This window comes from Rhinolophus hipposideros (assembly GCF_964194185.1).
Source record: "Rhinolophus hipposideros genome assembly, chromosome: 14".
Taxonomy (NCBI): Eukaryota; Metazoa; Chordata; class Mammalia; order Chiroptera; family Rhinolophidae; genus Rhinolophus; species Rhinolophus hipposideros.
The window spans coordinates 43,762,528-43,778,654 of record NC_138060.1 but is presented as its reverse complement, the minus strand read 5'-3'; the positions used below and the strand labels follow the sequence as shown (position 1 = coordinate 43,778,654).

At 37.7% G+C, this 16,127-nt stretch overlaps 1 protein-coding gene across 16 annotated transcripts in view; it reads left to right on the top strand.

The window, feature by feature from the left end:
* THRB (thyroid hormone receptor beta) overlaps nucleotides 1–16,127 on the top strand; it is a gene marked incomplete at its 5' end in the record, with an annotated part of 331,491 nt that overhangs the window by 262,224 nt on the left and 53,140 nt on the right. For 15 of the 16 annotated variants that reach the window (XM_081073410.1, XM_081073416.1, XM_081073425.1 and 12 more), the window contains one exon: nucleotides 5,475–5,732. In XM_081073410.1, coding sequence (XP_080929536.1) covers nucleotides 5,546–5,732 — 187 coding nt within the window. Of the gene's footprint in view, nucleotides 1–4,476; nucleotides 4,652–5,474; nucleotides 5,733–16,127 lie in introns of those variants that run through there. The other variant, XM_081073409.1, reaches the window with a different exon arrangement.

The following is a 16,127-nucleotide window of genomic DNA, read 5'->3' as shown; positions in this document are numbered from 1 at the left end:
ATGGAGAGAGGGAATAGGAAGGGAATCAAAAGGAAGTGGGAGGTCATCGACAACAACCTCATTTTCTGTTTAGGACCAGGCGGTCATGGTAGTAGAGGTGGTGGTGGTGGTGGTGGTAGTGGTGGTGATGGTGAGAGGAAGGTAGCTATAGCCACTAAACATAGATTTTTGTATTAATAAAAGTAACATTGTTTTATTAATAGTATTTCCCCCTTTGGATAGAAAGAGATATATATGGTCACATATATGATACAGATTAGTTACAGCTCCATCTACGCCTGAATAGCACTTAATTACTAAATACTTTCACTTACTTTATTTTACTTGATCCTTATTAAAATCCCATAAGCAGTATTATATTGCACTTTTTACAAATGAAAAACTGGGGCTTAGAGGAATTGATTTACCCAAGCTCAAACCCTTCAACCACTACATGGAAGAGCTGGGGCTTAGATTTTCCAACTCCCTCCTCTCTTCCCTTCACTAAAACAGAGCCTCCTGTAGGGCTATAGCCATATCCAGCCCATTACGTTTTTCATTTTCAATTATCTTCATTGAGAAATGTAACCATGATATGTTCTTTCAAAGAGGAAATCAACCTTCATGTAAAAGGGGAAAAGGGACTGGATCCTGGTAACTGCTCTTGGTACATCCGCGGTGGTTACATAAGGGCTGAGAATGGGGCACTCCAGGTATAGGGAAGAGCTTCTGCAAAGACACTGTGGTGGGAAGAAGCCTTACAGGTTAGAAGAAGCCCGTGTTGCCAGAGAACAGAGAGCAAGGGCAGAACCATGGAGGGTGCCTCAGCTGGACAGGAAGGGTAAGTCCTGTGGGCCTTAGGACTTTATTCCAACATTGATGGGAAGTCATCAGAAGATTAGCAGCAGAGAAATATGCTCTGAAGTATATTTTTAAAAGCTCACTCTGGCTGCTCTGCAGACAATGGATTATAGGTGGCTGAGAGTGAAAGCAGGGAGACCAGTTGGAATACAAATGAAAAATTTGAATAAGACAATGACTGAAAATTTCGATTAAGACAATAAATATAGTTAATAAAGAACTTCCAAAGTACTAATCAAGTGATAGCTATTAATAGGTCAATGGCTACTCATTAAATTAAGTCAAATAATGAGAACATGTCTGTTAACAGTACAAAAGATATGAAAGAGCAGATGAAGAGCTTCTCTGCATTTTTAAGTTTCTTTTCAATCAAGCAGTATACCACTACGTACTTCCTGGGATGGTCACGAAAATGAGTAGGTGTCTAGCTCAGTACCTGGCCCATAGTAAATTCTCATCCAAATAGTAGCCTCCTGATCTACATGACTCCACAAATAAAAATCAGTTAATATGTACATAGTCTGAGAATTCAACAAGGCTAAAACTTATGGGTTAAAGTAAAATATTAAAATGGAAATTAGAGACATCATATTTAATAGCCTGATGCAATACAGCAATAATTCTACATACTCCGGCAGTTTGCAAAGCGTTTTATACACACATCCCCCTAATACAGAATATGGTTTGGGGTCTCCATACCTAATACTGATGGCCTTTTAATGCAAATTGAACACTCTTATAATGAGTGCCACGAAATCCCTGCCTACTCAGCTGACCCTTTCTGACCTCTTTGTCATAATCCTACTTCCTTTGCCTTGGCGCTTTTCTAAGGTATCAGTTGGCTTTTGTGTCCTGAAATACTTGAATATTTTGATATAATTTACCTTTTTTTGATGGACAGATTTATTTTCTATCATCTTTAATGAAATTTCCAGAGATAGGCTGTAGGTAGTTATGTTAATGAGATTTTCATTTGTTTCTCTTTTGCAAAAGAACCCTTTGGACCACTGCTATGTCATTCAAAGCCACTAGGCTTATGGTTAGTTAATGTAACCTCAATCATTCCAATCTAAACTCCCTGGAGACAAACAGGCTAATGTGTAGCTAGTTATTTTAGTAGTAGTTCACATATCCCTATCTAGTTATTTTCTTTGATTCTACTTATTTATTAATTTCTGTCATAACTGATTAATGAAATGGGTTAATTGTCTTGATGTCTAGAATATGACGTATTAAAAGCCAGATGTTATCTGGGATCCATTAAAGAGCAAAGGATTTATACTTCATGTGACTAACAAGATAGATCATTTCTAGAATCCCCTTTTTAAAAACTGTATTTCTACTGAGCACATTGTAGCCTAGATAATGCTCAAAACAACAGGCATTTTAAGTGAGCATTTATTTACATCCGTACCTGCAATCTACAAGATAACATCCAAGTAACAGCTGTCTTTTAGAGCTTTACACAGTAGATCCCAAAACAATTGGTGAATTTTTAAATGTAATACATATTTACTCCAAGACTGTGTAAAATGTTAGAGTCTGAGAAGTAGACTGCACCCTATCCAAAACCTGCTGATAATTTGTTTTCTTACCTTAGATTTTCCTAACCCTGTGGATCTCAAACTCTGTTGGATATCAGAATTATCTGGAGAACTTTGTAAATATACAAATGTCCAGGCCCCATCCTACTTCAATAAGCCTAGTCTTCTTCTGTGCTCTTTAAGAGTGCAGGTGATTCTGATACTCATGAAAGTTAGAGAATCACTGACTTAACTTTTTGAGATTTTAATCCGTCTAAAAAATATATCTCATTGGTTTGCATTTCAGGGGAACCAAAGAATATAAGCATTAGACATAGACATAACAGGAAATCCCTCAAAATCATTATCACCAAGCAAACCTATGTGGATCCCAACGACCACATTCCCCAGTAGGCAGAATTTAAGGAGCATGGTGAAGTAGGTATCTATAGGATATTTTATGTGCCTCTTCTCCGTTTGGGGGAGGATGAGAATCAAGAATCTGCCTTAAGTAAATCCCTTTAAAGTTTTCCCATGACCCAACCAGGACTTCTCAGTCTCCAGATTTCCCAGTAGTGCCCCCCACCAATAAAACTCCCAATGAAGCAACTGAATATCATTATCATGAATGTAATTACAGACAGAAATTATGAGCTTGTAAATGCCTCCCATGAATGAAACCTTTTTCCCAAACCATCTCAGCTTCTTTTCTTAGTAAAATGGAAGGCAATCCTATCCCCTGCCTCACCCCAAACATAACCTCCCTTACTTAAAAAAAACCTAGCTCCTGCTGGCCCAGGGGAAATGCTGAGCAAGCTTTAATAGGCTGTGCTCTAAGGAAGAATGGCCCCTTGGGTGGAGTCCCTTTCAGCACCTCTCATCCAAGCTTCTTCACTAGCTCCCTTCACTAGGGAGCGGTGACTACTGCGTTTGGCTGTATTTCTTAATCTCTGTTCAGGCAGAGGAATTAATACCAAATATATTTTTAAGAATTTCTTCAGAAAAGTAAAATGTTAGAGGCTTTACAAAATAGTTTGATAACTATAACATTGCTTGAAATGGAGCTTTATACGATGCAATTTGCTGAGGACTTAGAGTCCCTGAAAATAAAGGAGACATCACAGAAACATGCATGGGTGAGAAGGCTTTTCATGTCTGTAGAAGTAAAATGAATCTCTTTAGGCCCAGAATTAACTCTTGCATTCGGTAACTTTATATTCAACTTATGAAAACCTCAAACCTTCATGGATAATAGGTACTTGAATGAATTCTACATAGATATGTCTGGTCTGAAATGCAATACTGTCTCCCAAGATCTTAATCTGTTGTTTTCTTTTAATGGATAGTGAGAATAAGTGCCTGTAATTGCACCTGTAGCTGGCATGGTTGAGTCCAGACCTTTTTTGATTCACCATGCATTGAAAAATGACAAATAAACTCTTAGGAGAAAGAACCCATGTTTATTTAACTGACCTCATACAATGCCTAGCTAGCACAGCTCTTTGCATAGAGTGAATTTTTAGGGCTCTTCTCTGAATAAGATCAAATGTTACATCCAAAAGCTATCACATTATACAGTTTTTTAAAAGGGATTATTGCTTACTGGCCAAGTTAGAATATTTAAAGCCACAGCATTTCCATTTACTGTGACAAAGAAATCATGTGTTACAACTTTATTGTTGTAGCTGTTCAGTCTTCTCCTGCAATAGTAATGGTTGTATGGGTACCAGAATTTTCACATAGTAACATGAAGACCCAGAAGGGTAACTGTAACTTTTATAAGTGACTGCGAGTAGATTACACATTTAGAGAAACCACACTAACCAACATCAGCTGAAGACATCTGATAGCTTTAGAGAAGGTGCTTATGGAAACCTAAACTGTTTTTAACCCTGTGTTAAACAAATTAAAATTCATTTTAAACGTTTGAAAGACAGCTTAACATTCCCAGTACTATGCACAGATCAGGATGGACTTGCCTACCTAATATGGATATCTGTGATTCTTTGGTAAATTCAGCTTTAAAATTCACTTATAAATTATAGTCTTTCAATCAGTGTATATGATCACTTTAAAAGTAGAACTCTATATCATATTTTTTCTCATTTTACAGACATTTTCTAAGGATGTCTGGAAATATGGATGACCAGATGGATTGTGTTTTTTTAACATGGATGTATATACAAACACAAAAATACAAAACGTATCAGCTTGCTCATTTTTGCTCTCTACTTTATATCCATGTGCAGTAAAGATATTCAAGGAGGTAAAATCTGCCACCAAGGAAGGTTAGTGTGAGAAAGTTTCCATTACATATTTCCTATTTTCTAGAGGGCAGACCTTCAAGTCCCTATAAATTGAATAGAAATTGAATAGAAAAACAGCATTTTATATATGTATATATATATACCAAGAGATTTGGGACTTATCAGCCTATCGTGAGAGCTCTTAATTTACCCCACAACTAAAGAATTATCTGCTTTCCTTCATCGGATCGCATTGCCAATTTGAGACTACATGGAAACCATTTACAAAATTTCTATTTGAAGATCCAGCCTCCTTTTTTAAGGCCATCAGGGGTAGAAGGTGGTAAAGAGAACAGTTGTCACTCTCAGTGTAGCCACGTGAGCATGTCCCACTTAAGTAACAGGGTGCCCCTCAGGTCAGCCTGTGATAAAACCCAAGTCAAACAAGGCTGAATCCTAGATGTTTGATGTCCTAAGGATCTGAAAAGTGTTTACAGCCAGCCCTGTCCCTCAAGACCTCAAATGGTCATCTAAGCAGTAACATAAAGTGGTACAAACTTGCTCTTGGGCATTGCTGTGGAAGCAGGACTGGAGAAAGCACAGCCTTCCCGTGGCAGCAGTGATGTCTTTCTAGGCACTAAAAATAAGGGGGAATGTGTTGATTACTCCGACAGGCAATCTGACTGTGGTGGCTATGGGCCCAAGGCTGACAAATTCTGCACCTTATCACTGCATTCAAGTGGAGATGCATGTGAATACTGTCAGCCCCTCCAAAACTGAGAAACAACTTGCCTTCCAAAGCCGCATCTCAACAAGACCTTGACAATGCCAACAGCTCATCAGCTCCTGTTTTTCAACCCTCCAGAAAATGGCCTTCCAGCCTGGGACAAACCGAAGCACTGTCCAGACCGAGAACACGACTGGAAGCTAGTAGGAATGTCTGAAGCCTGCCTACATAGGAAGAGCCATTCGGAGAGGCGCAGCTCGTTGAAAAATGAATCATCACCACATCTCATCCAGGCCACTTGGACTAGCTCAATATTCCACCTGGACCATGACGATGTGAACGATCAGAGTGTCCCAAGTGCCCAGACCTTCCAAACAGAAGAGAAGAAATGTAAAGGTAACCGGACTTTTTAGAGACCATAGCATGTGTTTCAACCAGCAAAAATGATTCTCTGTTGTAACTGTGTGCTCAGTCTTCATTTATTCCAACGTATAGTGGCCATGTGTTTACCCAACTGCTCTGTTAGAAAGTTTCTTTACTCCTAAATTTTCTCTTAAACATAAATAAGTGGTTTCCAGAGCAAAGCAGGTAATTTCAGTTCCATGTTGTGTTAGGGCACTTGGGGAGGAGACATTTTTTTTCTGCAATTAGCAGAAGAGTTGTTAGTTTGGGTTTTAATGCTATTTTTGAATCTGAGTAGAGACAGACATTGCTATCGGTATATAACTACTTGCTTTGAAGAGTGTGTGTGGGGGCGGGGGGGGGGGGATGGTGCTTATGTTTTGTTTCCCAACTGTGCGTAGTGCTAATGGGATCTCAAAGTCTGCCTTTAACCTAAATAGACAATTCACATTCCAAAGAGAGGTTTTAAGTTGTTGTTTTTGTTGTTGTTGTTGTTGTTGTTTTAACTCATTAAATCTTTATGTCATCATCCTGAAAGGCAAGATTATGGTTTTATGAGGTTGTCACCTCATAAAAAATATGTTAAACTGGCCTAAGTTCCTGATGGCATTAGATTTAACTGGTCTTTACCTCAGGTCGCCTCTACCCTGACAGATGTCTTTGTGCTGATCGCTTTATTGTCTTAGGGCTTCCAAAAACCTTTGCTTCTTAAGTTAGTCTTTAAATGTTCAAGAAATCAATTTGTGTCTTTAAATGTCCAAGTTCATATAACTCCCCATTCTTGTTCAATTTAGCATTTTAAAAGGGGCGGGGTGGGGGGGGCTTTTGCTTTTTTCTTTAAGGATTTTGACTCATAATAAAACTTTAAATTGTGTATTTGAAAATCTGGCAATCCCATAACCAAGGTATAGTAAAGAATGTTTGTAAAGACTCCTATATATGAGGGACTTTTGCAAACTGTTCTAAGTTGAACATAGCATATAATTATATGTATCCTTCTCAAAAAAAAAAACTGCTAGTTCTTTAGCTTTTCTGAAAACACTTCAAAAGCTCCTTGGAACTACCAGTTGACCTGGGAAGTTGAGTATGCAGATTATTTTAGATGAAAATAGGATTATCTAAAAAAATAATAAAATAGTGGTGTATACTATGGAATGCAGTCAAAACTTCACATGTTCTCTTTGGGAAGATGTGTGTTTTTCTCTGATCTTTATTATTTAGGAGATTTGAGAAATTGGAAGGGATATTTATAAAAAGCAAAATAAGTTTTTTCAAAGGAGTCAGGATACAGGACAGGTGTGTCTGTGTGTGCATGTTCACATTTGTTTGAAATGTAATTGAGATTTAGTCAGAATTTGTAACCAGATTGTATCTTCAAATTTCATGAACTGGCATCAAAATCATGTCAGTCCTTGGTTTACAGTGAAATGTCAACAGGAAATATAGTGTCCTTATAATCTGAGGACCTCACAAACTAATTTTATTTATTCACAATTGGTACCCATACTCATTCATTAATTCATTTAATCATAGGGACCCTCTATGTGTCAATCATTTATGAGAAATATTGGCCTTGAGTATCTACAGTTCCCTGCACTGTACACTTTTGTTTGTTGTACACCTTAAGCAAGAGGAAAGAGTCTTGAGTCGGATCCAAAACCCTAAGTATAATATAGTGGTTAAGACCACAAATTTTTGAGTCTGACATATTTTGGCTAGAATCCTAACCCTCCCAAATTTCTGTCCTTGATCAAACTTATGTAATTGTTGAGAAAATTAAATAAGATAATGTTTTTAAGCATTTAGCATAGTATTTCTCGTATAGTGCTCTCGAAATAGCAACTATCATTATTATTGTGATCATGATTATTAGCTGTGCATCATTAAATCACATAAATTCCTTGGGCTGTGCTGTGCGCCTGGTAAGTAAGGAAGGGAGAAGGGGAGCAGGACAGATGAGTGTGGGATGGGACATGATGTTTTAGGAAGGTTAGAGTTGATAATCTATTTTGCATTCGTTCAGCTCTCTTCTGCTGAAAGTCAGAGAATTATTTAATAAGGAAATATAATTAAATTATTTAAATTCTTCCTCAAGATTCTAGTATTAGAAGGAGAGCAACTAAAGTAAACTCTCCTGTAGTTTTTAGCGTACCAAGCTTCACCTTGGCATGGCTGTGAGCCAATGCCTTGGTTCAACATGAAAATGCCCTCAGGAAATCTACATCGTCATGGCCCAAGAACCTTACGAACTGAATTTCATAAGCAACGGACACCTGTTTTTAGTGAGTCCAGGAAACCAGTGCAATTAGTCATTCTTTTCTTTTTGGAGTTGGTTCTTCTCCATCAGCTCAGCTCTCCAGCTACCTCTCTATAAAGTCACTGTGAGGAGAGTTCTATTTTGATGTCCATCGATGCTGGGCATTTATTTCCAGGATATCTCTGTCTAGCCCCCAAGCATGCTTGATACACAGTCCTGGGCTATCATTCCATGCATTCATCCCCTCAATGTTTATTGAGTGCCTTCTATGTGCAGGACATTGTCCTTGAGGTCTGAGCCTGAAGAAATAGCCTCAAGGCTAAAAGAACATCCAAGTAGTCCCTTTTCAAGGACCCCAAATGGAATTGATAAGAACTAAGTGGCCTTTGAAGATACAAAAAGTTAAGGATCTGCAGTGTAGGAGCCAAAAAAACAAATTGCTTGAAATAGTGTAATAAAGTCATCTCCCAAATCAATAATCCGACCAGTCTAGACAAGTACACCTGGTAGTGTGGTTTGTAGACAGGTATCCTTATGCAAACTATTACTTTTCCCTCACTCTATTGATGCAAGTACAAAAATTGAGAGTGTTAGAAACTTTTATAGCAATTTGACATTGCCGCTGACATTCAAATGCATGATCAGTGGATTTACCTCGCTGAACAGGGTATAGGCCAGTTGTGTGTTCTTAAACTTGCCTGTCAGTCATGCATGGCCAGAGCTACGTAAAAGTCTTGTAGAACCATGTATTGAGCCATAATGGATCAGGTATTCTTTTAAATGGTCCTTCACTTCAAATGATTTGAGACTCACTGTGTTATACTTTATAGTATCCTTAATGTTTTCCGTTAGGCTTATTTTTGGTGTGTAGCTAATATTTTGGTTTTCATTTTGGTCCAAATGCTGCTTTCATTTTAATCTGCATGTACCTGTGCTCCTCTCTGCTACCGTCATTCTAAGGAAATTCATTGGTAACACATTTCACGAGAATGAGAGCTCTGGAGACATTACATTCTGCTGCAGAGCCCACAATTCAAGTCTGCTTTAGTACCAGAGGCTATTTCCATCCAGAAGCAAGTGACCCCATTCCCTTCCCCGAGCCATTCTCTGCCTGCACACTACACCTCCCTGGAGTTTTTGTCACAATTTGAACTGATTGCTGGGCCTCCAGGACCACATCCACCTCCTTCCCACCCACTCTGTTCCCAGAGGTAATGTATCTGGTGGGGCTCACAACTAGTGGCACTAGCAGCACCTGGAGCTTGTTAGGAATGCAAAATCTTGGGCCCTACCCCAGACTACCGAATCGGAAGCTCTGGAAAAGGGCCCAAGAACCTGTGTTTATCCCTCTGGGTTAGTTTTAAAAGCTGCGTGTCAGGAAGTGCCTGAGAGTATGCTCTTAAGCGCTTAGTATAGGAAAGGGTCTGCCACCTAGTGGACACCCAGAGAATGTTCTTTTTTTTCCTGTCTGACTCACCGGAGAAGCTACCTGAATCTATCCATTCTTGATTGGGCCTTCCTTTAGTCCTGTCTTATTATCTTCATTGCAAACTGGATGTTTTGCTTAATCACTCTGCCTGGTAACAACTCCCTCTGGGACTTGAGCCCTTCTGAGAGTCCCACTCTATTTGACCGGGGCCCTGATCCTCCTCTAAGTTCTTCCTCTATACAAGCCTTCTCCACTCGTCCTCTCATGCCCTCCTGAACTCCAATCTGGAAACTACAGGGTCTCAGGAGTCCCACAAGGATAGGTCCTAGAAGATGCATGCACCCCTGTAGCTGAATCTAGCCAACCCTGCTGAACCCCCATAGTCAGACCTCCGTACTTTGATGTTTGACCTTGGTGTCAATCAGGGACCTCCCTGAAACACTAGAACCTGGTAGGAGAAACAAGGCAAGACTGAGCCAGCTCTCGGTTTGTATTGGAAAAAGGATAGCAGCAATCTGGTGGATTTCACTGAGTTTTCTCTGTAGGTCTGCTCTGTGTTTAATATCGAGAGAATTGAGTCTCACGTCCCCAGGAAGACAAGAAAAAATAGTCAAAATAATTTACTAACAAGTTATTTTCTCTAATTATAAAAGCCTTTCATGTTCATTGTACAAAAAGGTGGAAATTTCCCAAAAGATCAATATAAATAATTTTTAAAAATCATTTGTAATTCCATGTACAAAATCATAGGTAAATCCAAGGAATTACAGTGTTAAAATCTTTATTATAGTTCAGTCTTTTTTCTCTGCATATCTATTTTTTACAAACTTGGAATTATATTAGCCATACCATTATTAACCAGCTTTTAATGCTTAATAATATATCATGACCATTTTCCCATGTCATTAAATATTCTTTGAATCCTGATGTTTATTGGCTATAGATTATTCTTGCTTATAGGTATGCTATAATTTATTAAACCAGTCCCCAAGATTTAGACAAGTTAATTTTTAAAACCATGTCTTATGTAACAAAGGGGCAGACTATTAACTCATGCTCTTCATAAGGAGAAAAAATGAATCAAATCAATGATGGCAATTATAAATGATGTGTAATTCTCATTTACCAAAATAACAAAGCGTTCTAAAAATGAGAGACACAAAGCCAAGTCATTGCATGCATTATAATCCTTCAAGTTAGACATTCGCATTTTCAGCAGGAGATCGCTGTCTTTGTCCTTAAGTAAAATGCAAGGACATCTTCAGGTAAATGAGTAGTTTAGAAAATTGAGAATTATAAAGCTTGAACCCTTCCACCAGTACAGCCATCTGCTCCATCTGTCTCCGCTCTCCACTCTGCCCCTACTCACCATACATCAGGGTGTGCAGTCCAGGCTGAGAGCAGCAGTGTGATTCATATACCTCAAGGGCACTCAGGAGCCTTGGCCATCAATGTGAGAATAAGTGCTCTCCACCAGCTCTGGCGTATGCAAGAGAGCCCTGTGTGGTACTTCCAAGGCAGGGAAGAGCACCTCAGAAGTAAACCACGGCAGAGAGAAATAGAAAGTAAGAAAAGAAAGAAAAATGATCAGCTAGAGAGGAGGGGAGGAAAAACTTTGAAAAGGGGCAATGTCAAAGAAAGACAAACTTCAGAAATTCAAGGCTATATTGCATCCAACTTCAATTTTCATTGAACAAATGGACCCCAGGTTTTGCAAGGCCAATTTAGCAGTGTCTGTCACAGCATTAAAGGCAGATGTGCTTTCACTCAGCTGTCCCTCTGATAATATTCTGTCCCATCGAAATACTCACAGAAAGTCACAAAGACCTGTGTTCAAAAGTTTTCTTTGCATCTTTGTTTTTCTTCCTGAAAATTTAGAAACAATCCAAATGTCCATCGATAGGGGAATGTTCAAATAAATTATAGCATATCTAAGGCATCCACTAGAAAAATAAACAGAATTTTTAAAAGAGGTGACTCTAGGAATACATCATGGAGAAACAACCGTACACTAAGTACAGTGCAATCCCGTTTACAGTTTTAAAACTTTATATAGCTGTGTGTGCACAAACGTACATAGAAAAAGTTCTGAATACACAAAAGACCACGGTTTGGCTCTTTGTTCTGACACTTGCCAGCTATTTAACCTCGGATAAATCACTAATTCTCTCCAACAAAGAATGTAATCAAAGATTAATTGACCACAAAAAAAACTGAGGACATTAATCTACACTCCATTTTAAAGTAGCGCTCCAATATGATAACCATATTTCCCTTTGTGGGGAAAAATGGGCAAAATACATGAAATCAATACTGGCCCCCAAAACCGGAACTATGAGCATCATGAAAACTTAAGGCCAGCTCCATCCAGGATAAATTGGGAAATCAGTTGCCTTACACTGTCTCTTTCAGTGTCCTTACTTCTCACTGGGGCAGCATCCTCCAGGAACACAGGAATATTCGGCCTACCTAGACACCCATTCTCAGTAAGGTGCCCAGGAAGTCGGCTTCTTCCCCTTTCGGTTTCTGCAAATGTGTCATGCTCCATAATAAACCTATTCCCCTGAATGACACATTTGCATGACACTCTCTTATATCCTTATCTCTCCAGGGCAGAAGCTTTGGGTTTTGAGAACCCCTGGAGATGCAGGTTTCACACCAAGGATAGCCTCTAATTGTGCCATTGCAGAAAAAGTAGGCAAGTACATTGGGAATCATTTCGTCTGTACTTATGACCTATATTGAGACAGGGATGGGTTCTTTCTCTAGTTAGTCTATTCTGTGGCTGATGCTAATGATGCACTATATTTATAGACCAGTCTTTCAGATTCTGGATCAATTTAGCCTCCTTGACTTGAACTGGAATAACTATGACCCTGTTTCTGCAAGGATGCCAGAAATCCAGAACCAGCTGCGCTTTGGAAATGAGAGTCAGAAATCCTCCATGGTCCAGAGCCATTCTCCATGGTATTGACCTGAAAACAGAATTATTATCTTTGATGAACCCTATCCCCGTGACATTTGTCAGTATTGACTCATGCAAGACATTTGACTTTATGAAAATTTACTGCCTCTTAAAATATAGAACTGTACTGCAAATATGACTGTTTAACTCAATTATCTATATTGTAAAGTCACTCGGCATTTGAGTTAAAATTTTTTGTGTGGATTGATGGTTTATTCATTTAGGTGGCAATATTCAGTGAGTGGCAGATTTTACCCCAGCTATCCATAGTTGCCCCATAATGTTATAAAGGCCATACAATTATAAGCGAAACCTCAGAAATAATGAAAAGATATGTATTTGACTCTTTGCCTAGCTCTGGAAAGAACTTCTTATAATAAGCCTAAGATATAAAACTAAAGGTCAAAACTGTGTAAATAAAAGAAGCTCCTGCCCTTTAAGGGAAAAAATATACATGTTAATTTTTGCAGGGGTTTCAATTGAATGGGTTTCCAAGGAAACAGGTATCTGCAATGGGTTCATCCCATTTAATATTTATGGCCAGACATAGAGAATAGTGCTTTCTTCTTATCCGTTTCTGGTTACACATGATATTGCCATTCTTAACTTTCCTTTGAAGTGATCATTCTATATTTGAATCTTATTTATTCCCCAAAGAAAACATGCCCATTTTATGATATTTTTTAAGGGAGTTTTGTAATATCAGGAGTATAAAACTGGTAATCACCACTAAAAAGAAAATAACACTAATCAATCTGACATACCTTTCTTCGATGAATTAAAGGCTATTTGATTTTGCTTGTTGTTTTATTGCTAATCTGCTTACTTTTTGAGTCGGTTTCTGTTTTTAAAAGTTGAATTGGAAAAACAAAATTGGTGACAAAAGACCATCCAGTCTTCAATTTTGAGTGAGTTGTGTGTCTTCTTGGAAGATCTGCTAAGGCAAGCCTATAAATTCCCTTTTATATTTGATTTTAAAGTAATTTCAACTTTACCAAAAATTTGAAATATTGCCGAGAACTTCCATATACTCTTCACCTGGATTCACTAGTTGTTAACATTTGCCACATATGCTTTATCATTCTGTGTGTGTGAATGTCTGTATGTGTGTGTGTGTGTGTGTGTGTGTGTATTATTAGTTTCCAGAACTGTTTGATAGTAAGTTGCAGACAGCATGCCCCTTTAACTTTAAATACTTAAGTGTATCTCCGAAAATCAAAGAAATTCTCTTGGAAAACCATGGTACAATTATCAAAATCCGGAAATTTAACATTGATGCATACTATTACCCACTCTACAGACTTGATTTGAATTTCACAGAACTCCTCCCCACTCCCTCTTCTTCCGCCTAAAGGAAGGCTGAGGTTGAAAGCAGTGCTGGAGAAAGGATTTGTCTCTGGGAGGTTTTCATGGCCTCTTTCCTCCTGACAGCGCTAGACCAGGCCACCATCAATTATGCTTTATACCAGTTTTGTTTTCTGGTTCAGGATCCAGGCCAAAATGCATTTCACTTTGTTTCTGTGTCTTTTTAGTCTGCTTTATTCAGGAACGATTTAACTACCTTTCTTTGTCTTTCATGGTATTGACATTTTTGAAGAATGCAGGTCTGTTATTTTGTAAACTATCCCTGTTTGGGTTTGCCTAATGTTTCCTCATAATTAGAATCACAGTATGCATTTTGGGCAAAAATACTAAAATATTGTTGTACCACCAGATACAACAATTTGAATTTAAGTATCTAATTCAGAAAGTTTTCAGTCTTCTAAACACCTACATCTCTTCACCTGAGGAGGTTTATATCTTTATTGATGAGCTTGTTCTTTATCTCACTGGGTTGGAAGAAAGTGTATTTTCTAAAAGTTCTCTTATGAAGCATCCATTCAATACTATAAGGATGAATGTCTAAAGAGTAAAAGTTATTTGTTTCTCTGTCACCTGTGACACTGCTTCCTGCATGGTATTTCCAAATAGACATGTTAGAAGAGCTTTGAGTCTAGACTTGAAATGAGGAGCAATGTTGTTGATGACCCAGCAATGATGAAAATTCTAGTGGCTGGCTGGCATTTGTCTTAGAGAATAATTATGAACAGTTCAACCTACTTTGTTTCAGGAATAATAATTCCATGTTACTTCATGTTCATGTAACCCTGGAAGTATTCAGTTGATATGTCTTTTTGCTACTCTTTGACATGTCTTTTTAGTTGGGTTGCAAATTTCAGAGGAAGGCCATGTCTTCCTCCTGTATCTTTCATTAGCTCTGGAAAATAACACACCTGGCATTGATACATAGATGATGTGAACTTTTTAATTTTTTTATTTTGATAATCAGTTTTAATTGGCTAAAGCTATTTGTAATCCACATCTATTATTGTAAAGCTTTATTGAGATATGATCTACATACTATAAGTTCCTGTTTTAAGTGTACAGTTCCATAATTGTTAGTATATTTACAGAGTTGTACAGTCATCAGCTACAGTTTATTTTAGAACATTCCCATCACCCCAAAGAAACTTTGATCTGATTTACAATTACTCTTCATTCCTGGACTCAGCCCCTGGCAACCCCTCATCTACTTTCTATCTCTACAGATTTATCCCTTCAACTGGACATTGCACAAAAATGTCACTTAGCATATTGCTTTTGAGATTCATCTACATTGTATCATGTATCAGTATTTTGTAGCACATATCAATACTTTATTTGAACTTTTTACCTTTAATTATTCTTCTTATTTGAAAGAATAAATCTTTCAAAATCTGCATCAATTGTGTCAGAGTCTAGATTTTGCACTAGTTGTCCTTTAAAGGTGAAAAATCAAAGTAAATGCAGATGATTCAATCACTCTCTCATTATTTCTATTATTAGGGAAATTTGTTTTAAAATTAATCTCTGACATATTATTCTGGAATAAAGAAAGTATACTATAGCTGTTAAATGTCAAAAACATTCCAGTCAAACAACCACGCAACTTTTCAAATCAAGTCCATCAGTGTGAATTACAATGAAATAATCATCTTAACATGTTAAACTAAGGGAAAATGGATCTACTCGCTTTAGATGATTAATTTAAAGAATGCATTAAATGAGTGGCTATGTGATATGCATGCAGAGTATAAAACAAGTCTAAAGTATTGAAGATCATGTGTGTGTTTTTTTCTAGAGATGGAGGGAAACATACTGATCATAGTAACTATATGAAGTGGCATTAAATTAGGCATATCTTTGGAAAAACAGATAAATCATGATCGTGACCTTAGAAGTTGTGTTAAAATGCATAATTGACCAGAATTTTCAAAACATTAACATAATTTTCTATTTAAAACAGTAATGTGGGGAAGTGGGCAGCAAGTTCTAGAATAACAATTCAAGGACCAAAATTTCTATACTAACATCTTCCCTTAGTAGGTACGTAAAGATGAGTTTTCCGCTCTGTACAATGAATGGGAATAACCTCCCCCACCGGACGTATTGTTTGCTTATGGAAGTAAACATACGGTAGATATGCGTCATTATTCTGTAGCCAGTATTCTAATTAAAGTTTCACCAAACTGAAATTTTATTGGACGTTTTCTAGATTATGATGCCCAAGTTTCATCAGACTATATGAGAGTCATTAGAGGTTGGCTTTTGAATCAAATGTTCATTCATGAAAAAGCGTATCTATGCCACTGATGGCTTAGAAAAAAAGAATTCAATGCTGATAAGAGGAGTCTACAATATATTTCACAAGCCTTACCT